Source organism: Ranitomeya imitator, chromosome 1 (assembly GCF_032444005.1).
Source record: "Ranitomeya imitator isolate aRanImi1 chromosome 1, aRanImi1.pri, whole genome shotgun sequence".
NCBI classification, from domain to species: Eukaryota; Metazoa; Chordata; class Amphibia; order Anura; family Dendrobatidae; genus Ranitomeya; species Ranitomeya imitator.
Window position 1 is genome coordinate 224,017,550 of NC_091282.1, and position 27,588 is coordinate 224,045,137.

Here is a 27,588-nt window from a genome sequence, read left to right on the forward strand (position 1 = left end):
CATACTATCAGTTATGTAAACATTATTACTGTTTAACTTCTCAAAGTAACACTATCAAGGTACAACAAGTAAACATTCCCTTTAAGAGGAAACTCAAGTCTTTTCTGAGGTAGTGCAAACAATCAACAAGTCAGTTATAACTTTAAGACAATAGAAACTTTCACATCGTCATCAGGAACAGTTTCTTTGCAAAGTCTTCTTTCTTGTAAAACCAGTAGAGAGCACCTTTAAGAAGGTGCAAATTATATACAGGAACAGTTTGTGACCATGCTCCGTTCATGATTCCACAGTTCTTAAAAACCATGATAAACTTGTGCAAACTGGAACAAATAGGGATCCCGGGTAAACGAAGGGATCCCTTTAAGGATTAACCCTGGATGCGTTTGAAGCAAAGAAAGAAGTTTAAAAGAACTATATACAATTTTGGTTTTCCGAGGTTTACTTAAACGGCTGTAGTGGCTTTACCTTGCACACCACCCTTCTCGGCCGAGAAAGGGTAGAACCCAGGGTCCGGACCGCGTGATCGCAAGCAGCGGAGGTCGCAGACGTTGTTTCCACAACGGGTTCGGTTCTCTGATTCGTAGGCACCGCTAGGAGAGCTGCACACCGCTGGACGTCCTGAGCCCACCAAGCATTTCCTCTTTGCCACTGGGTATAGGTTACGGCATCCCGGGCTGCAAATCACGGTCAGCATCTTTCTCTCCCCAGCAGGGCTCCACCTCGTCCCGGGCGACGTGCAACCTCACTGGCAGTCCGATCTCTTGGATGGACCCCCTTCCCTCCTGGGGATGAAAGGTCACGACAACACCCCATTTCGACAGGGGGTCGTCCAGCGGAGCGATCCGGATCTCGCTTCCAGCTTCCTCCCTCCATTCCGCCATCCGGTGCCGCTGGTACTCCATTCAAGGAAGGACCCTAAGGTCCGGCCCCCGTGACCCGTGACCAGGTAGCAGTGCAGTCGAATCTTCAGTAGCAACAGCAGGCAATGGAGTGGATGCAGGAGACAGGCGAAGCCCCGAGGTACAGCCAGGGCTAGTATCCGCGTGGGGGTAAACTTCACCGTGGTCGGTCTCCTCTGCAGAGGGGAAGACCGTAGCCAGCAACGACGTGGGTCACGTCCCCCCCTGAGCATTTCTCCAACTGGAGACCAGCCGTCGGGCCTCAGCCATAGTCGACCAGCTGCCCAGGGGCTGGCCTGTGATGATCAGGTGACCTTGGAGCAGCATGAAAACTTTCACTGGAGTAGGTGGTAACTATAGTGACCGCAAACCCTAATCTTAACACCGCAACTAGAAGTAGCCGTGGGGTGTGCCTAACAAAACCTAGACACCTCGACACAGCCGGAGGACTAAATACCACTATAGATGAAAATAGGAATTTCTACCTTGGCTCAGAGCAGAACCTCAAAGGATAGGCAGCCCCCCACAAATATTGACTGTGAGTAGTAGAGGAAAAGACACACGCAGGCAGGAAACAGGATTTAGCAAATGAGGCACACACTAGCTAAATAGGAAAGGATAGGACGGGATACTAAGCAGTCAGTATTAAAAATCCTCCCAAAAATATCCTCAGCAGAAAATACAAAAACTCCACCATCTAACTAAAGATGTGGAGCGTATATCTGCAACTCCAGAGAATCCAACAAGACTGAGAAAACACTGACACAGTCTAAGCTGGACAAGAGAAAAACAAAAGAATAGCACAGAATATAAGCACACTGCATGTGTGCCACTGAAGCAAAACCAGACACTTATCTTTGCTGAATTGGCAGCTAAGCAGGAGAAGCCAGAAAGTGATCCAACACTTCACAAGAAACATTGACAACTGGCAAGGACTAATGTATCCTGCACACCTAAATATCCCAGTCAGAACTGCAATCAGCAGATACACCTGGCCAGGACTGTGACTCAGAGACAACTGCATTCCCACCTACAACCACTGGAGGGAACCCAAGAGCAGAATTCACAACACTGGCCGTCGGACTCCTCTTGCGGTGGCGGACCTGAGTCCCCTTCCTCTGATGAGGGCTCGTGCTTGACCAGAGCGTTCCCATGTGGACGCCTGGGGGTCGCCATGTCGGTCCCTTCTTCCTCTTCATTCTTCTCTTGCGCTCTCTTTCGGGGGCGGCCCCGACTCCTCGGCCCCCGCCCTCCATAGACAATCAGGAGGCGGATCTCGGCTGCTGACGGACACGTCCTCAAGATACAATAATAGACTGGGCGGCCATTGTTTTTCGCGCTTCTCAGTTCGTTCACACCCACAAATCCACGCCCTTCTTCTTCTCCAGCACTCCTCGTGGCGCGGCAATGGCGGCAGTTTTGGCGGGAATTTTTGGCGGTAAATGGCAATACACAGTCTTTAAGCACAAACAGTTCAAACACAATTCTGGCACAGTTCTAAGGCACACATGACCCAATTCTTCAGGCTTAAGTAGATCCTGTTCGTGACGCCAAGATTTGGATCGCCCCCATGTAAGGGCAATGGGGTACTCTGTACCGGGTCCTTCAGTTCCCTCAGCGAGGATGTCACGGTGGCCCGACCCGGACCATGGCCCTACGAGGGGCGCCCAATAAAAAGCAGAGTTGGTAGATAACGGTAGTGTTCATGACGCCACCTGTGGTATTCGGTCAGAGTGACCGACGCTGCTTAGGGGTCCGCTGGGGTGATGGAATGGCAGCTAGATGGTATACCTTCCCACAGGTGAAGTATATCCCCAGGGCTTCCCAGAAGTGTAGATGTTGATGGTGGGTGGTGCAAGGCGCAGTGAATAACGAGGACACAATGGGTGCAGTCTATTTACCTTTACTGAAGGCTTCAGCATCCACAGTCCAGAGTGCCGGATGACAGGGTAGGCAGGGTGCGGCCGGTCTGATGGCAATTCCAGAGTCCCCTTATCCAGGTGGAAATCAGTAGCTTTCCCCTTATGCACAGTAACGTAGTAGGTCCCTACTTGCATTAGCTACCATAAGGTCCTCACTGTTGTTACTTCTCTATCTCTGTCCCCCAGATGGATAGGACAAACCCGTATGACAGTGATGGCCTGAGGCTATTTTATAGGGACCCTAGTGACGCCCCTCCTCCGCGATTGCCACTGTGTCTGCTTAGGTGTTTAGGTCGGACAGCCAACTTGGAATCGACTGCCCTGCCGGTCTCTGAAGTAAAGCATAGAGTCTATCAACAGCAGAGAAGAAGAAAATATGCGGCACTCACCCCAGGATAACTGTGAAGATTGTGGTCTTTATTGGAGAAAAATGCAAGTTACATCCATCAGGACATCAGGTATATACGAGGGTGCGGTATAGGAGCTTCGTCCGATGGCACATGTTAAGGAGCTGAAACTCCTAAACCCTTCATCCAATTTTAATGTGGATACCCTCAAATGAAAGCTGAAACTCTGTACTTCAACTGCATCTGAATTGTTTTGTTTAAAATTCATTGGGGTAATGTCTATAACCAAAATTAGAAAAATGTTGTCTCTGTCCAAATATATATGGACCTAACTGTATATATATATATATATATATAAAATATATATGTGTGTATATATATATATATATATATATATATATATATATACACCTAGAATAAATATATATGTCAGTGTCACAAACATATATATGTATATATATTACATAGATAAATAGAAGAAAAGCTGACAATTCAGATTGGGCCGGCAGCCAGTTCACATACAGCAGCAGGGCCACACAGAAATTGCGCACAATAAGAGGCGAAGACCCCGGCAGGGTCAAAGTAACTCAGAGTTCCCATACAGACTCCGGTGACAGGACTGGTTGTAAATCCTTTTATGTTAAAGTAAACTGGTTAAACGTTTCAGTGCCTCAGTCTTTCATTTGGACAATAGCCATCTATCCAGGACGCCCAGGAGACCGGGATACCCAGCACCGGACCAATGGGGTCTGTCTCTTGAGGGGGATGTCACAGGTGGCTTGACCCGGTGCTGTGGCCTCAGGCAATGCACAGTGTAAGGGGTATCGTGAGGGGACAGGCACTTACTTGATCAGCAGCAGGTTCTCCCAGCAGTGACGATCCCGATATATATGTGACGCCCAGGAGACCGGGATACCCAGCACCGGACCAATGGGGTCTGTCTCTTGAAGGGGATGTCACAGGTGGCTTGACCCGGTGCTGTGGCCTCAGGCAATGCACAGTGTAAGGGGTATCGTGAGGGGACAGGCACTTACTTGATCAGCAGCAGGTTCTCCCAGCAGTGACGATCCCGATATATATGTGACGCCTAGGAGACCGGGATACCCAGCACCGGACCAATGGGGTCTGTCTCTTGAGGGGGATGTCACAGGTGGCTTGACCCGGTGCTGTGGCCTCAGGCAATGCACAGTGTAAGGGGTATCGTGAGGGGACAGGCACTTACTTGATCAGCAGCAGGTTCTCCCAGCGGTGACGATCCCGATCCTGGATAGATGGCTATTGTCCAAATGAAAGACTGAGGCACTGAAACGTTTAACCAGTTTACTTTAACATAAAAGGATTTACAACCAGTCCTGTCACCGGAGTCTGTATGGGAACTCTGAGTTACTTTGACCCTGCCGGGGTCTTCGCCTCTTATTGTGCGCAATTTCTGTGTGGCCCTGCTGCTGTATGTGAACTGGCTGCCGGCCCAATCTGTCCCCTCCGGGTCCTGGTTCGACGGGCAACCCGAGTCCTTTTATCGGCTTACCCCCTCCGGGAGTACCGCTGAACTCTGTGTCTGTTGCTGCGTCTGGCCCTAGTGAAGCTGATATCACCTCACGTTTTTCCGGTTGCTGTATTATATATAATGAATACAGCCACGGATCCGGTATCCGTCTTTGCGCCTGTTCTGGGTAGTGATTAATGCTACCCGGTTCTCACAATGTCCCTTTTCTCTGTCCCTCTTCTCCTCAGGCCGGTGATTTGGGCCTGGAAACCGTCATAGGGCTGTTAGAAATTCAGCTGTATGACCTCTCACTATCAGCTCCTTAGCCCAACTGCCATTTCTTCTCTCAGACCAGAATGGATTAAGGGGAGTCTCTGGAGCTCCCCCTTCTGGCCGGAGGTGGTAGTGCAGTTTTGCTATTTTAGTATTTGTGTCTAGTGTCAGTAACTATTTTTGTGGCAAATACCCCTAGGGGTGCCACATATATATACACCTAGAATAAATATATATGTCAGTGTCACAAACATATATATGTATATATATTACATAGATAAATAGAAGAAAAGCTGACAATTCATCTGCCGTGTACTGTAAAATCACTGCAGGAGCTGACAGGATAGAAGAGATGGATTTCATACAGTAAATTCACAGAGAATAGATGGCTATATAGATGTCAGGGACATATACAATTAGTACAGTGTGTGAACAGCTTACTGTACATGTATTTCATTAATAAAAGATTATTTTTCTGAAAAAAAAATGGCGTGGGCTCCCGCATAATTGTCTTAACCAACAGAGGGAAAGACGATAGCTGGGGCAGATGTTTATAGCCTGGGAAGGGGGTAATACCCATGGAGCTTCCCAGACTATTAAAATGGAGGACTCCAAAAAAAAATCGTGTGGGGTCCCCCTATAATTAATAACCAGCAAAGGATATGCAGACAGCTGCGGGCTGATATTAATAGCCTAGGAAGGGGCCATGGATACTGGCCTCCCCCAGTCTAAAAACATCAGCTTTCAGCCGCCCCAGAAAGATGACAATTCTGGCACTCAGCCTTGCTCTTCCTGCTTGCCCTGTAGCAGTGGCAAGTTGGGTGGTAGTTGATGTCACCTTTGCATTGTCAGGTGACATCAAGCCCAGAGGTTAGTAATGGAGAGGCGTCAATAAGACGCCCCCATTACTAACCCCATAGTCACATTGTATGAAAGCACAGATGCCCAGAATAAAGTCCTTTAATTGAAAGAATAATGGTGTAATAATCTTAATTAAACTATACTTACAACCTCGCCAATTCCCCCAATGCCCTCGTCATATGCAAAAGAGTTTAAAAAAAAAACAAACAACAATATTCCTCACTTTTCCGCAGAGATGCTGCAAATGCATTTGTCCTATGACGGGTCCAGCTCTGCTACATCTAGATGACAGGCTACATGGTTGCATGATGTGGCCATACAGCCTGTTATCCAGCAGAAACACTGAGCTCTGTGTGCTCAATGTCTCCCTGTGAACTCATATTCCTTGTCTGAGGGCACCACCAGCGAGAGAGAAAAATCTCACAGGTCCTGCAAGTTCATGGCCAATGAACTCACTTCACCGATCTATCTATCTAGCCCCTGGCAAAAATTATTGAATCACCGGTCTTGGAGGATGTTCAATCAGTTGTTTAATTTTGTAGGAGAAAAGCAGATCACAGGCATGGTACAAAACTAAAGTCATTTCAAATGGCAACTCTCTGGCTTTAAGAAACACTAATGAAATTAAGAACAAAAAATGTGGTAGTCAGTAATAGTTACTTTTTTTAACCAAACATGACTGTGACGTCATCGAAGGTCCTTTGCTCAATGCATCCTTAGGAATGGAGGCCGCTGCTTGCACCGCTGAGAGCCGCGGGTTGTCGGAGGGTAATTATATCCCATATTTTTTTTATTCTTTTTTTCACATGAATATGAATCCCAGGGCCTGAAGGAGAGTCTCCGCTCCTACAGATCCTGGGAACTACAGGACCGCTCCCTGCACACGCTGTGCCCGGCGTATAAGAAGACCCCCGACTTTTGAGATTTTTCAGGGGTTAGAAAGTCATCTTATATGGCAGAAAATATGGTAACTTGATCGGTAAACACTGTGAATGAAAAAATTAAAAAATTTCAAGAATGCCAAAATTACATTTTTTTTCTAGCCACAATTCCACAAAAATTATGTAACAAGTGATCAAAAAGTCACATTTATCCCAAAGTGGTACTAATAAAAACGTCTCTCCCTCAAAAAATAAGCCGTCATACAGCTCCATTGGATGAAAAGTAAAAATGTTACGGGTCTCGGAAAATTTCTACATAACTCTAAAAAATTGGTTTTGCAAATTTCTATTTTTTTTTTCATCACTATCACTGGACATGTTATTGATGAGGAAAATAATATTTCATGGTCATTTTTACCACAAAATGTACCCCATAAAAAAAATACCAAAAAACTGTATCAGAATTTTGTTTTTTTTCACGTTTTCGAGTACACTATGTGGTAAAATGAATGGTGTCATTCAAAAGTACAAATTGTTCTTCAAAAAAACAAGTCCTCGTATGTATATGTGCACATAAAAATAAAAATGATGGCTCTGGGGAAAAAAAGGAGGAAAAAACGGAAGCGTTAAAACAATTGGGCTGCAGTGTGAAATGGTTAATAGATAAATTACACAGTTGCTTTTTTATGAGCACTTTGCAATTTTAACAATAATGAACATGAGACAACCACTTTAACTCATTGAGTATTTGAGATCCATTTCCCTAGACCATGTTTAAAGCTACTTAGTCACAAGTAACATATTTATATGATATGTATTGTACATCTACTGTACAGGTGTGACTCAGTTATGTTCCTATACGTATGCTTACATTTAGTTTCTTTCCTATCAGGTGTCTAACGCTGACCATAAGCATGAGAGCAAAGATGGCCGAAAGCAAGAATAGCGACTGGATAGGCCATTGACTTCATGTGTACCCACAAGAGCTAAATTACCAGTGTGTATTTGGGAACAGCTTACTCCTTTTCCCCCTCATAATGTAATATAACCATACATGATTATGCGAAATAGTGTTGGAATAAATGTTTTTAGCCTACCACACCATTCAAGTTGTATGTATGACTGGCTAAGCTCTTCATACATATTATAAGGTGTCTAAGGGGGAACATTTCTTCTTGTGGAGAGTACGAAGCTGGCGTAAGGAGACTTATAGGGTAAGCGATGCTATGCTGGGGATTTAAATGTGCAAATAACCTCTTGAGAGGGGAGAATAGCATGAACTCTGGTGCCACTTATTGGATGTAGCAATCCTAAAAGTCAATACCAATCCTTTAAGAAGCCTTACATGGCTTAAAATAAAATTTAAAATGTATTTAACCCCTTTCTGACCTCGGACGGGATAGTACGTCCGAGGTCAGAAGCCCCGCTTTGATGCAGGGCTCCGCGATGAGCCCGCATCAAAGCCGGGACATGTCAGCTGTTTTGAACAGCTGACATGTGCCCGTAATAGGCGCGGGCAGAATAGCGATCTGCCCGCACCTATTAACAAGTTAAATGCCGCTGTCAATCGCAGACAGCGGCATTTAACTGCCGCTTCCGGCCGGGCGGCCGGAAATGACGTCATCGCCGACCCCCGTCACATGATCGGGGGTCGGCGATGCCTCAGGATGGTAACCATAGAGGTCCTAGAGACCTCTATGGTTACTGATCACCGGTGGCTGTGAGCGCCACCCTGTGGTCGGCGCTCACAGCACACCTCCATTTCTGCTACATAGCAGCGATCAGCAGATCGCTGCTATGTAGCAGAGGCGATCGAGTTGTGCCTGCTTCCAGCCTCCCATGGAGGCTATTGAAGCATGGCAAAAGTTAAAAAAAAAAAAGTTAAAAAAAATGTGAAAAAAATAAAAAAAATATAAAAGTTTAAATCACCCCCCTTTCGCCCCAATCAAAATAAATCAATAAAAAAATCATTAACCTGATCGCTAAACGGCGTAGCGAGAAAAAAATTCGAAACGCCAGAATTACGTTTTTTAGGTCGCCGCGACATTGCATTAAAATGCAATAACGGGTGATCAAAAGAACGTATCTGCACCAAAGTGCTATCATTAAAAACGTCATCTTGGCACGCAAAAAATAAGCCCTCAACCGACCCCAGATCATGAAAAATGGAGACGCTACAAGTATCGGAAAATGGCGCAATTTTTTTTTTTTTTTTTTTTTTTAGAAAAGTTTGGAATTTTTTTTCACCACTTAGATAAAAAATAACCTAGTCATGTTAGGTGTCTATGAACTCGTACTGACCTGGAGAATCATAATGTCAGGTCAGTTTTAGCATTTAGTGAACCTAGCAAAAAAGCCAAACAAAAAACAAGTGTGGGATTGCACTTTTTTTGCAATTTCACCGCACTTGGAATTTTTTCCCGTTTTCTAGTACACGACCTGCTAAAACCAATGATGTCGTTCAAAAGTACAACTCGTCCCGCAAAAAATAAGCCCTCACATAGCCAAATTGACGGAAAAATAAAAAAGTTATGGCTCTGGGAAGGAGGGGAGTGAAAAACGAACACGGAAAAACGAAAAATCCGGCGAGTTTTGAAAAAAACCGATCCGTTTTTTTTCCGCTGGATCCGTTTTTTCCGCCAGATCCGTTTTTTTCAAAACTCACCAGTTTGTGCCTGACGGCAAAAACCTGATCTGTGAAAGCAGCCAGATAAATGGATAGATACATCTATGTATCTATAGATATATCTATCTATAAATATATCTATAGATAGATATATCCATAGATATATAATAGAAAGGTCGATGTTTCTAAGGCTACTTTCATACTTGCGTTTTTAGCAATCCGTTGCAATCTGTCGTTTTGGGAAAAAATGGATCTGCAAATGTGCTTGCAGGATGTATTTTTTACCCATAGACTGGTATTAGCGACGGATTGCGACGGATGGCCACACGTCGCGTCCGTCGTGCAACGGATCCGTCGTGTTTTGGCGGACCGTCGGCACGAAAAAACATTCAAGTGAGCGTTTTTTTTGTCCTTCGCGTCCACCATTTTCTACTGCGCATGCGCGGCCGAAACTCCGCCCCATCCTCCCCGGACTTCAGAATGGGCAGCAGATGCGTTGAAAAACTGCATCCGCTGCCCACGTCATGCACAATTTTCCACAACGTGCGTCGGTACGTCGGCCCGATGCATAGCGACAGACCCGTACCGACGCAAGTGTGAAAGAGGCCTTAATGAGCGTTTAATAAAAAACCGGAAAAAAACGGTGCTAGAGGGGGAAAGCCGACGGGCGGGGGCCAATATTTGTAACCTGCTATGAATATCAGCCCGCAGCTGTGTGCGTAGCCTTTACTGGCTATTAAAATAGGGGGACCCCCCCAAAAAATGGCGTGGGGTCCCCCTATATTTTATAGCCAGAAAGGCTACGCAGACAGCTGCGGGCTGATATTCATAGCCTAGAGATGGGCCATGGATATTGGCCCCCCCGGCATCTGTAATATGCGCCAATTTTGGCACTTAGCCCCTCTCTTCCCACTCCCGTGTAGCAGTGGGATATGGGGTAATGAGGCTTTAATGTCACCTTGCTATTGTAAGGTGACATTAAGCCGGGTTAATAAAGGAGAGGCGTCAATAAGACGCCTATCCATTATTAATCCAATAGTAATAAAGGTTAATAAAACACGCACACATTAGGAAAAAAGTATTTTAATATTCTTCATTTAACCATACTTACCATACTTCAGCACCTGCAAAAAACGTAAAATAATAAACCGTATACTACCTGTCCGCCGTAGTCCAATTAATAACGAGTGTCCCACGACGATCTCCCCTATAGAACAGTGATATCGGGTGATGTCACTGCTCTATAGGACCCTCAGTGGCACACTGACAGGAGACAATGGCTCCTGCAGTGCACACTGAGGTTACTATAGTTCAAAGTCTCACACAGCAATGCCAAAAGTGAGACTAGGGACTATTTTTTTTACAGCGGTGGAGGAATACAGTGCGGAAGGATACCTTCCTCCCATCATTGTGTTCCTGGAGCCCCTGGAGAGCGGTCGCATCAGCTGATGCTGCCGTTCTCCACGGGAGATCGTCGTGGGACACTCGTGGATATCTGCGGACAGGGAGTATATTGGTTGTTTGTTATTTTTAATATTTTTTACAGGTGACACTGGCTTCGGGGATCAAAATGACAAGTAATGGTGAGTATGTACTCTATGTTTAATGTACTGTATGTCTATATGTATGTATTGTATGTAATGTATGAATGTACTGTATGTAGTATGTATGTATTGTATGTAGTATGTATGGAGTATGTATGTAGTATGTATGTTTTTTTTTTCATTCAACTCATTAGCCAGATGATGGGACTACTACTGTCCCACCATTGGCTAATGTGTCAATCATTTTCACTGTAGCAGGCATCGTCTGATGGGTCTTGTAGTCCTATCGGACGATGCCTGCACAGAGCCCCGGCAGGCCCGCACAGAGCCCCGGCAGACCCATACAGAGCCCCGGCAGACCCGTACAGAACCCCGGCAGCCCGCACAGAGCCCCGTCAGCCCGCACAGAGCCCCAGCAGGCCGCATAGAGCCTCGGCAGGCCCGTACAGACCCCCGGCAGCTGGCACAGAGCCCCAGCAGCCTGCACAGAGCCCCAGCAGGCCCATACAGACCCACAGCAGCCCACACAGAGCCCCGCAGGCCCGCACAGACCCCCAGTAGCCCGCACAGAGCCCTGAGAGGCCCATACAAGTCCCCAGCAGGCCCGCACAGACCCCGCCCGCACACATAGACACGTACAGTGTCCGCCCACGCACCGCCCACACTCTTTCCCCCTCCGGAACAGGATGTAGAAGGACAGAAAGGGCTTATTTACATTCCGATATTTGTGTCCCATTGACTTGCGTTTTACACCTGCTCCTCAATAGGAATCTGCAGGTGGAAAACCGCAGGTGAAATCCACACAAAAACCGCAGGAAATCTGTAGTAAATCCGCAGGTAAAACGCAGTGCGTTTTACCTGCGGATTTTGAAAAAACGGTGCTGAAAATCCGCACACGAGTCCGCAATGTGAGCACATAGCCTAATAGAGTTTTTTTTTATAAATGTTTGTAGGTTTGGAGATGTCATTTATATGGTTGAATTGTTCCTAGAGTCAGTTTTGGTTTATTTTTTTATTTAGTGCCTAGAATATTGTACCTTTCATGATACCTGGATAACTATGTCATCATTTAGTAAATTTACGGTCACATAAAACACTGACTATAATAGTTTATTATAAAAATGTAAAATTCTACAAAGTCCTTGTTTACTACAAGAGCAATTCATTTAATATTTTATTATAGGAAGAAAAAAAAATTCTACAGATTTCTTGGTTGTTGGTGGAGCTCGCTTTTCCTGTACATGTGGAGCTCATAGCTCGTCCCTTGGTGCTTTCAGTGGGTAGTGCTGGAATTCCTTAGGGACCTCTTCTCCTTTTTTAGATTTTTTGTAGAATCCTGCTTCATCCAGTATTGCACTAATTTCATCAGCTGATTTTTGCTTAATTTTGGTGATCTAGAAAATATACTCAAGAGTTTGTAATAATGAAATGGAGTTAGAAAAGAAATGGTAGCAATGAGATAAACATTTTCATATGAATTTATGTGTCACAGCCTAGTATCAATTTAATCATGAGCTTTAAAGGGAACCTGTCACCCCCCGAAGATGAGCTAAGCCCACCAGCATCAGGAGCTTATCTACAGCATTCTGGAATGCTGTAGATAGGCCCCCGATATATCCTGAAAGAAGAGAAAAAGAGGTTAAATTATACTCACCCAGGGGCGGTCCCGCTGCGGTCTGCTCCGATGGGCGTCGTGGTCCGGTCTCGGCCTCCCATCTTCTTACGATGACGTCCTCTTCTTGTCTTCACGCTGCGGCTCCGGCACAGGCGTACTTTGTCTGCCCTGTTGAGGGCAAAATACTGCAGTGTGCAGGTGCCAGGAAATGTCAGAGAGACCCGGCACCTGCGCACTGCAGTACTTTGCTCTGGCCTCAACAGGGCAGACAAAGTACGCCGGAGCCCCAGCATGAAGACAAGAAGAGGACGTCATTAGTGATGAGCGAATATACTCGTTACTCGAGACTTCTCGAGCATGCTCGGGTGTCCTCCCAGTATTTTTTAGTGCATGGAGATTTAGTTTTTCTTGCCGCAGCTGAATGATTTCCAGCTATTATCCAGCATAAGTACATGTGGGGATTCCATAGCAACCAGGCAACCCCCACATGTATTTCTGCTGGCTAACAAATGTAAATCATTCAGCTGCAGCAAGAAAAACTAAATCTCCGAGTACTAAAAAATACTCGGAGGACCCCCAAGCATGTGTAAGAGGGTGGTGCTGTTATGGACAGTAAGGAACACGCTGTCATTTTAAGAGGCTGCACCCCCTTGTCTGGCGTGATGGAATGTTCTGCTTCTCCCCTGCAATAATCATTGTAATGAACTAGTCTGCGCAGAGTGCAGGTGTGGAGCTGGAGCAGCATGTGTGAGCTGAGGCTGCTGCAGAGAGGACTTTCTGTGCTAATAGCTGAAAGAGAGAATAACTGTGTCCTGATATAGCTGCAAGAGAGCCATGAAGATACAGAGAAAGGGATTTACAGTTTCCAGGAGCATCCCTAGGATCCAGAAGCAAGGAGAAGACCACATTTCATAGAGCTGACAGAAAGCCGTGCGCACCACCATATTGGACTGCTGGGGGCCCCCCTGGGACTGGACCTGATTCTCCAATATCACCGTGAGCTTGTTCCTGTTTGGTGCACATGTTAGGGACTAGTGTAGGCTTCAATAGTCAGTACACGCGAGCCGTGTGGCCTGCTTAGTAAAGGCCAGGGAGGTTATACGTAGAGTAGCATCATTGTTGTGAATTCTGTGGCCAAGCTCCCTCCTGTGGTCGTGAGTGGTACTTCGGCTGGTTCTGTCTATGAGCTTCCTTTGGTGGATGAGAGTAGTACTGCGGCTTTTGAGTTTCCTTCCTCAGGTGATGAGGTTAAGTCGTTAGGTGCTGCTCTATTTAACTCCACCTAGTGCTTTGATCCTGGCCTCCAGTCAATGTTCTAGTATTGGTCTTGCTTTCTCCTGGATCGTTCCTGTGGCCTGTCTGTCCTGCATAAGCTAAGTTTTGCTTGTGTTATTTTTGTTTGCTATTTTTTCTGTCCAGCTTGCTATATTGGTTTTTCTTGCTTGCTGGAAGCACTGGGACGCAGAGGGAGCACCTCCGTACCGTTAGTCGGTGCGGAGGGTCTTTTTGCCCCCTCTGCGTGGTTGTTTGTAGGGTTTTGTGTTGACCGCAAAGCAATCTTTCCTATCTTCGGTCTGTTCAGTAAGTTGGGCCTCACTTTGCTAAATCTATTTCATCTCTGCGTTTGTATTTTCATCTCAACTCACAGTCATTATATGTGGGGGGCTGCCTTTTCCTTTGGGGTATTTCTCTGAGGCAAGGTAGGCTTATTTTTCTATCTTCAGGGCTAGCTAGTTTCTCAGGCTGTGCTCGAGGCGCATAGGACTGGTCAGGAGCGCTCCACGGCTACCTTTAGTGTGGTTGGATAGGATTAGGGATTGCGGTCAGCAGAGTTCCCACGTCTCAGAGCTCGTCCTATGTTTTTGGTAATTGTCAGGTCACTTTGTGTGCTCTGAACTTCAAGGTCCATTGTGGTTCTGAATTACCTGTTCATAACACATCATCACTCGTTTATTGTTTACATTTGCTTGTTAGACATTTTTTGAGTCTGTAATAGTTGAAGCACTGTGCTATTTTATGGAAAAGATAAAGTTTATTACTCTTGTAAATTGTCTTTTGCCATTGTATACCCCTGTTTGCATCTTCCTCATTCCATTCATTCCTTGCCTCCCAATAAATCTACCCTTTGTTGTTTGCACCTCATCTTGTGTACAGTAGTTTTCCTGCACCGTGGTGGTACCCCGGCCATCGCTTCACATGCTCGGGAAATCTTGAGTAACGAGTATATTCACTCATCACTAGACGCCATCTGATGAAGATAGGAGGCCCAGGACCGGACCGCGACGCCCATCGGACCAGACCGCAGCAGGACCGCCCCTGGGTGAGTATAATATATTAATATAACCTCTTTTTTCTCATCTTTAAGGATACATCGGGGGCTTATCTACAGCATTCCAGAATGCTGTAGATAAGCCCCTGATGCTGGTGGGCTTAGCTCTCCTTTGATTTTGGGGGTGACAGGTTCCCTTTAAATGGCCTCCACATCGATCCGAAAAGCTTATTATCTGCCTGAAGATGTCAAATACTAAACATTGATCATTTCGTGTAACATCACGTAGCCAGAAGGAACATCGAGCTTCCAATATTTGGACAGGTATAACTAGAAACACTTTGGCACATGTAAAAAAAACTACACTGTGAAAGTGCAGGGTCTATGGAGCCAGTGAATGCCTCAGGGACTCTTGGTGGTGCTCCTAATATCCCTATGTCATGTCCCACCTGTGTGGCCCTGTACTAGGTATTAGGCTGCCGTCACACTAGCAGTATTTGGTCAGTATTTTACATCAGTATTTGTAAGCCAAAACCAGGAGTGGAACAAATAGAGGAAAAGTATAATAGAAACATATGCACCACTTCTGCATTTATCACCCACTCCTGGTTTTGGCTTACAAATACTGATGTAAAATACTGAACAAATACTGACAGTGTGACTGCAGCCTTAGGGCTCCCTCACACTGCTGTATAACAAGGCCGATTATCTGATGTTTTATCGGATAGCACTTGACCCAATGTCCTACTATGGGGAAGTGCAGATCTGTGATTATTTTCTCATGTCAATTCGGTATGACAAAACAATCACAATGTGGCTCCGATATTCAGATCATGCAAACCCATATAAATCTATGGGTGCATGTGAAACATAGGGCTGCACTCAGATGTTATCCGAGTGCAGTCCGATGTACTCACACAGAGAGAATGGTGAAGATGGAGAAATTAAATTCTCTGACTTCTCTGCACCTGTGTTAAGATTCTCTCATTTGAGAAAAACAGATCACACTAAAATGACACTCGGCTCAGACAGAGTTTGAGCCAAGTGTCATTAGCATAATCATCCCAATTCTCTCACATGAGAGTATTGGCAATAATGTGATTTTGCTGCAGATCCACAGCAGATTTGACGCTGCGGATCTGCAGCAGTTTTCCATGAGTTTACAGTACAATGTAAACCTATGGAAAACAAAATCCGCAGTGCACATGGTGCGGAAAAAAACGCGCGGAACTGCAGCAGTTTACATTCTGCAGCATGTCAATTCTTTGTGTGGATTCCGCAGCGGATTACACCTGCTCCTCAATAGGAATCCGCAAGTGTAAAACTGCAGGTGGAAATCGCACAAAAAACACGGAAAAACGCTGTAAATACACAGTAATTCTGCAATAAATCCACAGTGCGGTTTACCTGCGGATTTACCAACATCAGTGCCAAAAAATCGGCACACCATTCCGCAGCGTGTGCACATACCCTAACTCTGTGTATCACTTTTGACAGCAGTATTCCTTTAATGGGGTATGTGTGCCTAAGGCCACGTTCTCACATTCAGTATTTGGTGAGTATTTCATATCACTATCTGTAAGCCACAACCAGGAGTGGCACAGTCAGTGGAAAAGTATAATAGAAACATGTCACCACTTCTGTATTTATCACCCACTACTGGTTTCGACTTACAAATACTGAGGCAAAATACTGACCCAAGACTTAGGCCGGAGTCACACTCAGCGTAGGGAAATACGGTCCGTATTTTACATGCGTAATACGCATAAATATTCCCAAAATAGTGATCCGTATGTCATCCGTAGGCAGGGTGTGTCAGCGTATTTTGCGCATGTAAACCTCCGTATGTTATCCGTATGGCATCCGTACAGCGAGATTTTCTCGCCGGCTTGCAAAATGGACATGCAAATATTGATGAAAACATATATACAGTCTATATACAGTATCTATAACGCTGAGAGCGTCACTCTGTCTGAAGCCTTTATAGACTGCGCAAGCAGTCTGGACCGCACAGAGTGACGCAGCCCAGGAGATCACGGTATGCGTAAGCACTGAATGCACACCGAAATCTCCAACGGAGAAGCAGGGACGTGCCAGGAGGGTGAGTATGAGCTATATTCACCTGTCCCCGTTCCACCGCTGCGCGCCGCCGTCTTCCGGGTCCTCTGCTATGACGTTCAGTTCAGAGGGCGCGATGACGCTCTTAATGCGCGCCGCCCTCTGACTGAACAGTCACAGCCAGAGGACCCGGAAGACGGCGGCGCGCAGCACTGGATCAGGGCCAGGTGAATATAGCAAGTGTCGGGGGCCTGAGCTAGTGGCGACTCCGGCACCTGACCCCCACAGCGCGCCGGTGTCCCCGCCTGCTCAGGCCCCCCAGCACTCGGCGCCCAGCGACGATAGGTGAGTATGTTATTTTTTTTTTATATATCACAGCAGCATACGGGGCATATAATACTATGGAGCATCTTATTGGGGCCATCAACATTTATGGAGCAGCATACGGGGCATATACTATGGAGCATGTTATGGGGGCCATGAACCATAATGGAGCAGCATATGGGGCATATACTATGGAGCATCTTATGGGGGCCATCAACATTTATGGAGCAGCATACGGGGCATATACTATGGAGCATCTTATGGGGGCCATCAACATTTATGGAGCAGCATACGGGGCATATATTATGGAGCATCTTATGGGGCCATCAACAATTATGGAGCAGCATACGGGGCATATACTATGGAGCATCTTATGGGGGCTATCAACCTTTATGGAGCAGCGTATGGGGCATATGGATGGGAGCAGCAAATTACAGAACGGTGGCGCAGGATGGGAGCAGCACATGACAGAACGGGGGCGCAGGATGGGAGCAGCACATGACAGAATAGGGCAGCACATGACAGAACGGGGGCGCAGGATGGGAGCAGCAAATGACAGAATGGAGGCACAGGATGGGTGCAGCACATGTCAGAATGGGGGCGCAGGATGGGAGCAGCACATGACAGGATGGGGGAGCAGGATAGGAGCAGCACATGACAGAACTGGGGCGAAGGATGGGAGCAGTACATAACAGAATGGGGGCTCAAGATAGGATTAGCACATGACAGCATGGGGGCACAGGATGGGGCTGCACATGACAAGATGGGGCCGCAAGATGGTAGCAGCACATGACAAGATTAGGGCGCAGGATGGAAGCAATACATACCAGGATGGAGACCATATACCAATATAAATGCTCGCCACCCCGGCGCAGAACGGGTTCAATAGCTAGTATATATATATATATATATATATATATATATATATATATATATATATATATATATATATATCAGTGAGACACCTATATATATATATATATATATATATATATATATATATATATTTATATATATATATATATTTATATTTAATACAGCGCTAGATAGCTTAATAGCCAGTAATTCAATTGCCGGCTTTTGCTATCTCCTTCGCAAACCCAACCGGATATGAGACATGGTTTACATACAGTAAACCTATTCCATGTGTAGACATTTATTTTAGCTATTCTATTCTAACCTATCAGTGTGATTTTACTGTACACCGCGATGAATTGCCGGCTTTTCTATAGAGCACCGGTGCGTATTTCTCGCAAGTCACACTGTTGGTCCGTGTGTAATCCGTATTTTTCTCACCCCATTGACTTTCATTGGCGGATTTTTTGCGCAATACGCTGACAAACGCAGCATGCTGCGATTTTCTATGCCTGTAAAATACGGCAGAGAAATATACGGCAGATAGGAGCTGCCCCATAGAGAATCATTGGTCCATGTGCAATGCGTAGATTTTGCGTCTCTCATACGTCCGTAAAACTAGCTAGTGTGACCCCGACCTTATAGTGAGAACATGGCCTAAAACAGACTTATTATTCAGTTCTGTGGAAGCTTTAACTCTTTAGGTAGTATATTGCTTTCATTTGTTACATGCTGTCACTTGAGATTAGGGGGTTTCTTTGTATGTTTAGACTTATTTCTGTCCAATCAGAGAAACGTCAACCTAAATTCATATTTCTGATTGAAAACATAATTTGTCTGACAAATATAATGATTGTTAAGATTAACAGCATCTCAAATACAAGTCTGTTATAGGAAAAAGGTTTTATTTACGTCCGATAGTACGTCCGAGGTCAGAAGCCCCGCTTTGTTGCGGGCTCCGGCGGTGAGCCCGCATCAAAGCCGGGACATGTCAGCTGTTTTGAACAGCTGACATGTGCCCGTAATAGGCGCGGGCAGAATCGCGATCTGCCCGCTCCTATTAACTAGTTAAATGCCGCTGTCAAACGCAGACAGCGGCATTTAACTACCGCATCTGGCCGGGCGGCCGGAAATGACATCATCGCCGACCCCCGTCACATGATCGCAGGTTGGCGATGCTTCAGAATAGTAACCATAGAGGTCCTTGAGACCTCTATGGTTACTGATCCCCGGCAGCTGTGAGCGCCACCCTGTGGTTGGCGCTCACATTACACCTGATTTTCTGCTACATAGCAGCGAACAGCAGATCGCTGCCATGTAGCAGAGCCGATTTTGCTGTGCCTGCTTCTAGCCTCCCATGGAGGATATTGAAGCATGGCAAAAGTTAAAAAAAAAATGTGAAAAAAATAAAAAAAATATAAAAGTTTAAATCACCCCCCTTTCACCCCAATCAAAATAAATCAATAAAAAAAAAATCAAATCTACACATATTTGGTATCGCCGCGTTCAGTATCGCCCAATCTATCAATTAAAAAAAGCATTAACCTGATTGCTAGACGGCGTAGCGAGAAAAAAATCAAAACGCCAGAGTTACTTTTTTTGGTCGCCGCGACATTGCATTAAAATGCAATAACGGGCGATCGAAAGAACGTATCTGCACCAAAATGCTATCATTAAAAACGTCATCTCGGCACACAAAAAATAAGCCCTCAACCGACCCCAGATCATGAAAAATAGAGACGCTACGAGTATCGGAAAATGGCGCAATTTTTTTTTTTTTATAGCAAAGTTTGGAATTTTTTTTCACCACTTAGATAAAAAATAACCTAGTCATGTTAGGTGTCTATGAACCCGTAATGACCTAGAGAATCATAATGGCTGGTCAGTCTTAGCATTTAGTGAACCTAGCAAAAAAGCCAAACAAAAAACAAGTGTGGGACTGCACTTTTTTTGCAATTTCACCGCACTTGGAATTTTTTTCCCGTTTTCTAGTACACGACATGCTAAAACCAATAATGTTGTTCAAAAGTACAACTCGTCCCGCAAAAAATAAGCCCTCACATGGCCAAATTGACGGAAAAATAAAAAAGTTATGGCTCTGGGAAGGAGGGGAGTGAAAAACGAACACGGAAAAACGAAATCCCAAGGTCATGAAGGGGTTAAGGACATTCATAGCAAATTTTCAAAATTGAAATTGGTTGGTGAATCAGAGCTTGGCTGCATGATAGCAGACAGGTATATTTTTTAATATTTTTTTCATGCTCCAGTGGTTCAGAGAAAATATACCCAGCTTTGCTTCTGATGATTGACAGGTTTCTTGCAATGGGAAAGACTTGCTAATCAGCTCTGGCAGCACTAAGAAGAGTCGGACTGGTCTCGTTTCTGTTTATGACAGGATCTTCAAACTATATCTTCTCTAAAACGCCTGGGCATTTAGAGAAATATATGATCATCTGCAATTGTTCAGCCAGGCTCTGGTTGATGCTGACTGCTATTTGGGCAGCATCAATCAGATGACAGGTTCACAGTAAGTAAATATCTCTAGGTGCGAAGCATCAACTGAGATCAATTTCATCATCTGCTAAATACAGACCTGTCTCTAACCTTCCCTTCAACTCCAAACTCCGGGAATGTTTGGTCTACTCTCGTGTAATCCGCTATTTTTCGGATAACTTTCCTCTTTACCCTTTACAATCTGGTTTCTGCTCTTTATATTCTATATCTAATGGTCACTCACTAATCTCATCTGAATCTCATTAATCTTTCTGCAGCATTTATCACTATGGATCTCCAGCTGCTCCTCTCTATGCCCCACTCTATTGGTTTCACGGACATCGTTCTCTCCTAGTTTTTCTCCTATCTCTTTGTCCCCTCATCTTTCTCTCACCTTAAAATATCCAGTCCTGGGTCCCTTCTACATTTGGACAACTATCAGTAGATTAGGTTTTCAATACCATCTCTATATGATGACACCCAACTATACCCATCATCTCTGGACATCACCCCTGCATTGCTATAAAATAGCGGTGGCTGTGTCTGCTGTCCCCAACATTATGTCCTCCCTCTATCTGCACCATGTTCCAAATTATTATGCAAACGATATCTTTCTAGGATTTTCCTAAATGGTCGGTGCAAATTAGTCAGTCTAATAAAAGTCATCAACCGTTAGATTATACATCGAATTTTATTGAAGAAACCTCCCAATGATAACAGTATAATCTCCAAAATTAATGAAACCTCAAAATGCACTGTCCCAAACTATTAGGCACAGTAGAATTTCTAAACATTTGATATGTTTTAAAGTACTGAAAATGCTCATTTATTGAATTTGCAGCATTAGGAGGTCACATTCACTGAACAAAAAATCTATTTAACTCCAAAACCTCCTAACAGGCCAAGTTACATGTTAACATAGGACCCCTTCTTTGATATCACCTTCACAGTTCTTGCATCCATTGAACCTGTGAGTGTTTGGAGAGTTTCTGCTTGTATTTCTTTGCATGAAGACAGAATAGCTTCCCAGAGCTGCTGTTTTGATGTGAACTGCCTCCCACCCTCATAGATCTTTTGCTTGACGATACTCCAAAGGTTCTTTATAGGGTTGAGGTCAGGGGAAGATGGTGGCTACACCATGAGTTTATCTCCTTTTATGCCCATAGCAGCCAATGACTCAGAGGTATTCTTTGCAGCATGAGATGGTGCATTGTCATGCATGTAGATAATTTTGCTCCTGAGGGCACATTTCTGCTTTTTATACCATGGAAGAAAGTTATCAGTCAGAAACGAAACTCTATATACTTTGCAGAGGTCATATTCACACCTTCAGGAACCATAAAGTGCCCTACCAGCTGTTTCCCCATGATTCCGGCCCAAAACATGACTCCTCCACCTCCTTGCTGACGTCGCAGCCTTGTTGGGACATGGTGGCCATCCACCAACCACCCACTACTCTATCCATCTGGACCATCCGGGGTTGCTCAACACTCATCAATAAACAAGACTGTTTGGAAATTAGTCTTCATGTATTTCTGGGCCCATTGCAACCGTTTCTGCTTGTGAACACTGTTTAGGGGTGGCCGAATAGTAGGTTTATGCACAACAGCAAGCCTTTGAAGGATCCTACATCTTGAGGTTTGAGGGACTCCAGAGGCACCAGCAGCTTCAAATAACTGTTTGCTGCTTTGTAATGGTATTTTGGCAGCTGCTCTCTTAATCCAATTAATTTATCTGGCAGAAACCTTCCTCGTTATGCCTGTATCTGCATGAACTCTGTCTGTGTTCTGTTTCAGTCACAAATCTCTTCACAGTATGATGATCAATCTTAAGTTTTCGTGAAATATCTAATGTTTTCAAACCTTGTCCAAGGCATTGCACTATTTAACGCTTTTCAGCAGCAGAGAGATCCTTTTTGTTTCCCATATTGCTTGAAACATGTGGCCTGTTTAATAATGTGGAACATCATTTTTAAGTAGTTTTACTTTAATTAGAATCACCTGGAAAACTAATTATCACATGTGTTTAAGATTGATTTAAGTGATCCATTGAGCCCTGAGACACATCCATGAGTTTATTTGAAAAACAAAACAATTAAATCTTTGACACTTAAATCCAATTTGCATAATAATGTGGAACATGGTGTAAAACTAAATCTGTCAAAAAGTGAATTCCTTGTGTTTCCTCCATTTACTAACCCATGTAAAACCAATATTGCCATTTCTGTGTTTGGTTGTACCATAAAGGGGTTGTCCAGTCTAAAATGAATCCTCCCAGAGAACACATTGAGCACTACGAGGATTCACCATTCTCTGCCCCGGGAATGGCGGTCAGGTATTCAGTATGCATACTCCCTTGCACAACCAGTCTAGCGGGCACAGCGTCGCTCTATACAATCATTTGCTTGCTCATGTAATCATGTCATATGCACCTCAAAAACATCTCTAGAAGTCGACCTTTCATTTCCTTTGGCTCTGCAAAAACTCTTAGGGTATGTGCACATGTTGCAGATTTGTCTGCAGAATTTTCTGCACAGAATCTGCATCGCTTGGCAGAAAACGCAAAAAATAAAAAAATAATAAACCAAAAGTATACTCCCTGGTCTGACACAGTCCATTTAATAACAAGTGTCCCATGACGATCTCCCCTATAGAGCTGTCAGATCAGGAGATGTGACTGCTCTATAGGCATCCAGTGACACACTGACAGGAGACAATGGCTAATGCAGTGTTATCACTGAGGGTTCAATAGCCTCTCACTTTAGGGCACTGCTGCGTGAGAATTTTCCCACGCAGCGGTGCTGCAAGTGACAGTATGAACTCTGCACTCACAGTGGCAGAGGGATACCTTCTGTCATTGTATCCCGGTGCCCCTGGAGAGCGCTCACATCTGGTGATGTGAAAGCTTTCCACGGGAGATCGTCATGGGACACTCGTTATTAAATGGATTACATCGGATCAGAGAGTAGTGTTGGTTTATTATTTTTTTACAGGTGATCGAGGGCTTCGGGGACTAGGTGATTGGTGAGTATATACTGTATGTCTATATGTATGTACTGTATATGTGTGTGTATGTGGTTTTTTTTTTGGTTTTTTTTATACTTGAACACAGAACCTGGATGATGGGACTACTACTGTCCCATAATCCGGATAGCTGTCACTGTAGCAGGCATAGTCGGATGGGACTAGTAGTCCCATCGGGCGATGCCTGCCTACACACAGACGCACATGCACACACACAGCCCCGCATACCCACACACACAGATACACACAGCCCCGCACATCTTCTCCGCACACACACACACACACATAGCCCCGCAGACACACACACACACAAACACCCGCACACAGCCCCGCACATCTTCTCCGCACACACACAGCCCCGCACATCTTCTCCGCACACACAAACACACACAGCCCCGCACACACACACAGACACACACAGCCCCGCAGACACACACAAACACCCACACACAGCCCCGCACATCTTCTCCGCACATACACAGTCTCCGCCCACACACTCTACCCCCTCCTGATCTGCAGCGTTTCTCGCAGGCACATCAGCAGCAAATCCGCAGATTTTTTTGTATACTTGTGGCTTTGCTGCGGATTGGCCTGATACAATGGAAGTCAATGGGTGCAGAAACGCTGGGATTGGTGTGACACAATGGAAGTCAACGCTGAAACGCTGCAAAAAGAATTGACATGCTGCGGAAAAAAAACTGCGATTCCGCGCGATTTTTTTCCGCAGCATGTGCACACCAAATGTCAATTTCACATTGACTAACATTGCTTGTGCACTACACTGTGGATCTGATGCAATTCCACGCTTTCAAAAACGCTGCGGATCCGCTTCTAAATCCGCAACGTGTGCACATAGCCTTACTGCGGCTCTGATTAATTCTCATCTGGACTACTGCAACTCTCTACTAATCAGTCTCTATTTTACTAAACTCTTCCCTCTTCAATCTATCCTGAATGCATCAGCCAGTTCATATGTCTGTACAGTCACTCCACCGATGTCTCCACCCTGTACCAGTCATTGCCAATACTGTACAATATAAACTTATCACTCACCCACAAAGTTCTCCACAATTCTTTAACATCCTACATCTCCTGTTTACCAGGGTACCCATGTTCTCCATTCCAATAATGACCTAAAAGTAAGACTAACATCCTCTATAATACGAATCTACCACTCCTGTCTTCATGATTTCTCTTGTGCTGCACCAGTTCTCTGGAAAGCACTACCTAAGACAATCCAGTTAATTCCCTGTATCCATTGTGTGCTCCAAATACACATTTGTTTAGACTGGTCTATCACCTCACCTCATTCATCTATTTCCTGTTCTCATTTCCTAACATTTCCTCAGAATTTGGCCTCCTCCCATGCTCTCATTAACACTTTGCATCTGTATTTATACACATTCTGGCTAGTAACCAGTTTATACAACATTATTTGAATGTCCCTATTTATTGTATTGTACTGTATATGGCTGGACCAAAATTTATTATTAAGATCTGTATTTTATTCATCAGAAATCTTTGAGTATAAACTAAACCTAATTGGTAGATAAGGTATTAGCACTTCCCTAATTACATTTGTCACTTGTAATTACTCATATACAAACCTTAAGAACCTCATTCTTATAGTTGTAGAAAATGATCTGAGGTTCAATATCATCATTGGAATCATAAACAAGGTTATGGCTGTAAAAATGTTATGTTAAAGAAAACACACTTTCTGCTGGGACAATATTCATCGCAAATGTTTTAGCCCCTGAACATATTTTAAGATATTACTCAAAAGACATGAGAATTATATAGACACAGGTTGGGTGCCTGTATGTTATAGATATTTGTTTGAAAGTTGTTTAACTTATATATCAGTGAAAAACAACACAATTTAAAGGGAATCTGTCAGCAGGATATGCTACCTCAACTGAGAGCAAAGAGACCCTAAATCCAACAATGTATCACTTAGTTTACTGAGTGCAGCGGTTCATATACAGAGTTCTTTGATTTAGCAATGCACCAGAGCTGAAAAAGCTGCCCCTGCCCACACTAAGCTCATAGTGTACAAATTCTATAGGCAGTGAGCTGCTTATCACTGAAGGGGTGGAGTGGGACTAGCATGCATGAGTAATAGGAAGTGACAATAATAAAAAAAAAACAGCGCTGTTTGTCATTGGTGCTAGAAGACTGCCACCTACCATCCAAATAGGACCTTTCAGAACCAATCGGAAGAGGAAGAGTTGCAGGGAGAATGTGTTGGATGTAACACCTAGACAGGTGCCATTGATGAAGTTCCTGGGTATAAAAGGTCTGTGCACCAAACCGAAGCTGGTTTTGGCTCCAGGAAGGAGAGTGGACCAGACGCACTCAGGGAAAGATGCTGCAGCCGGGTTGACAGGCCGTAGTAAGGAGTCTGCGCTGGTGGACACGGCACAGTAAGGGACAGGATCCGAGCGGCACAAGACCCAGAGTACAGACTATGCCATTCAAGGCCCAAGGACTCGATCTACGTCGGTCAAGACCCGTAGTTCCGACTATGCTGTTAAGGCCTGAATCCACCACTCAAGACCAAGAGCCGAGATGATGCCAGACATGAACCAGAGTCCAGTCCTCGTTCCTTTGAACCTCCAGAGCCCATCACTTTTGTACCTATGGGACACCCACAGGCACTCAAGCACCGAAGATTCATGAAGAGACTTTGCCTGAGAGTGGACCACTGCAGTGGTGAACAGATGATGAGAGTGAGCTAGGCCTTCGCTTCCAACACTGATGTACAGTACAGGGGTGGCCTGGGCTATTACAGCGGACAGGGCAGTGGTCAATTGAATTGTAGATGGCCCAATGTGCTTTGGTAGACTTTATCATGAGGACTTGAGGCCTATCTAGAAGAATCGGAGACCCCTGCCAGGGCCATTGCTTCAGGCGAAATCAACATGGTAGCTCGCACAGGAAGGGTGTATGACCCGTTGGATGGACATAAACATAATCCCTAAGAGACTTCCCTAGCTTTAAATTGAATTCTAAGACTCATTACATGTTCCATATTGTATAATTTGCTTGGGATTATTCTATTTCAAAATGTTTAACTGTTTTCATTACTACTGAAACTTCCTGCCATTGGCTGTTTCCACCTCCTGTCCATCTGCATGATGCATATGGTCACCTGCTTTAAACATGTGCTGCTGTAGCTGATATAGTCCAGACCCTGATAATCACAAGGTGATAAAATCTTCAGGATGAGGAAAGACCAGCACACAGCTGGACATGTGACAAACCTTGAAATCTGTGTTTTAACCCTTATCCCATGCTGTTCTCAGATTTCACAGCAAAAACTTGGTGTTAGATTCCCTTTAATTAATTCCAAAAAGATGCACTTAGGAAAATTGATTAAAATTCACTCTAATTTATTGCATTTACAGTTAAATCCAGAAATATCTGAACAGTGACCAAATATTTGTGATTTGGGCTCTGCATGCCATGATTTTTTATTTAAAACTAAACAACTGAGATGAAATTGAAATATAGACTTTCACATTTAATTAACGGGGTTGAACAAAAAATCCTGTGATATGTTTAGGAATTGCAACCATTTTTCTAAAAAGCCTTCTCATTTCAGGGGTTCAAAAGTAATTGGATAAATGAACTATCATAAATAAAATGTTCATTTTTAATACTTTATGACAATGACTGCCTGAAGTCTGGAAGCCATGAACGTCACCAAATGTTGGATTTCCTCCTTTGCGATGCTTTGCCACCTGAACTGCAGCTCACTTCAGTTGTTGCTTGTTTGTGGGTCTTTCTGTCTTTAGTTTTGTCTTAAGCATGTGAAATGCTGCTGGATGGAGTTGACATCTGGAGAATGACTCAGTCATTGCAAAATATTCCACTTCTTGCCTTAAAAAACTCTTGGGTTGCTTTCACAGTATGTTTTGGGTCATTGTCCATCTGTTCTGTGAAGTGCTGTCTAATCAGACTTGCTGCATTTGGTTGAATCTCAGCAGAAAGTATAGCGCTGTAAACTTCAGAAATCATCTGCTGCTTCTGTCTTCAGTCACATCATAAATACGTAGTAGTGACCTGGTGACATTGGAAGCCGTGCATTACCCAGCCCATGCAATCAC

The 27,588-nt window shown here is 44.5% G+C and overlaps 1 protein-coding gene across 1 annotated transcript in view; it reads right to left on the bottom strand.

Annotated features, from left to right (window-relative positions):
- Nucleotides 1-11,933: 11,933 nt before the first annotated feature.
- LOC138657697 (selenoprotein M-like) overlaps nucleotides 11,934-27,588 on the bottom strand; it is a 40,189-nt gene continuing 24,534 nt past the window's right edge. The window contains exons 4-5 of the mRNA XM_069745396.1: nucleotides 25,084-25,162; nucleotides 11,934-12,233 (exon numbers count right to left, since the gene is read on the bottom strand). Of these exons, the coding sequence (XP_069601497.1) occupies nucleotides 12,090-12,233; nucleotides 25,084-25,162 (223 nt within the window). The 3' untranslated portion in view covers nucleotides 11,934-12,089. The remainder of the gene's footprint in view (nucleotides 12,234-25,083; nucleotides 25,163-27,588) is intronic.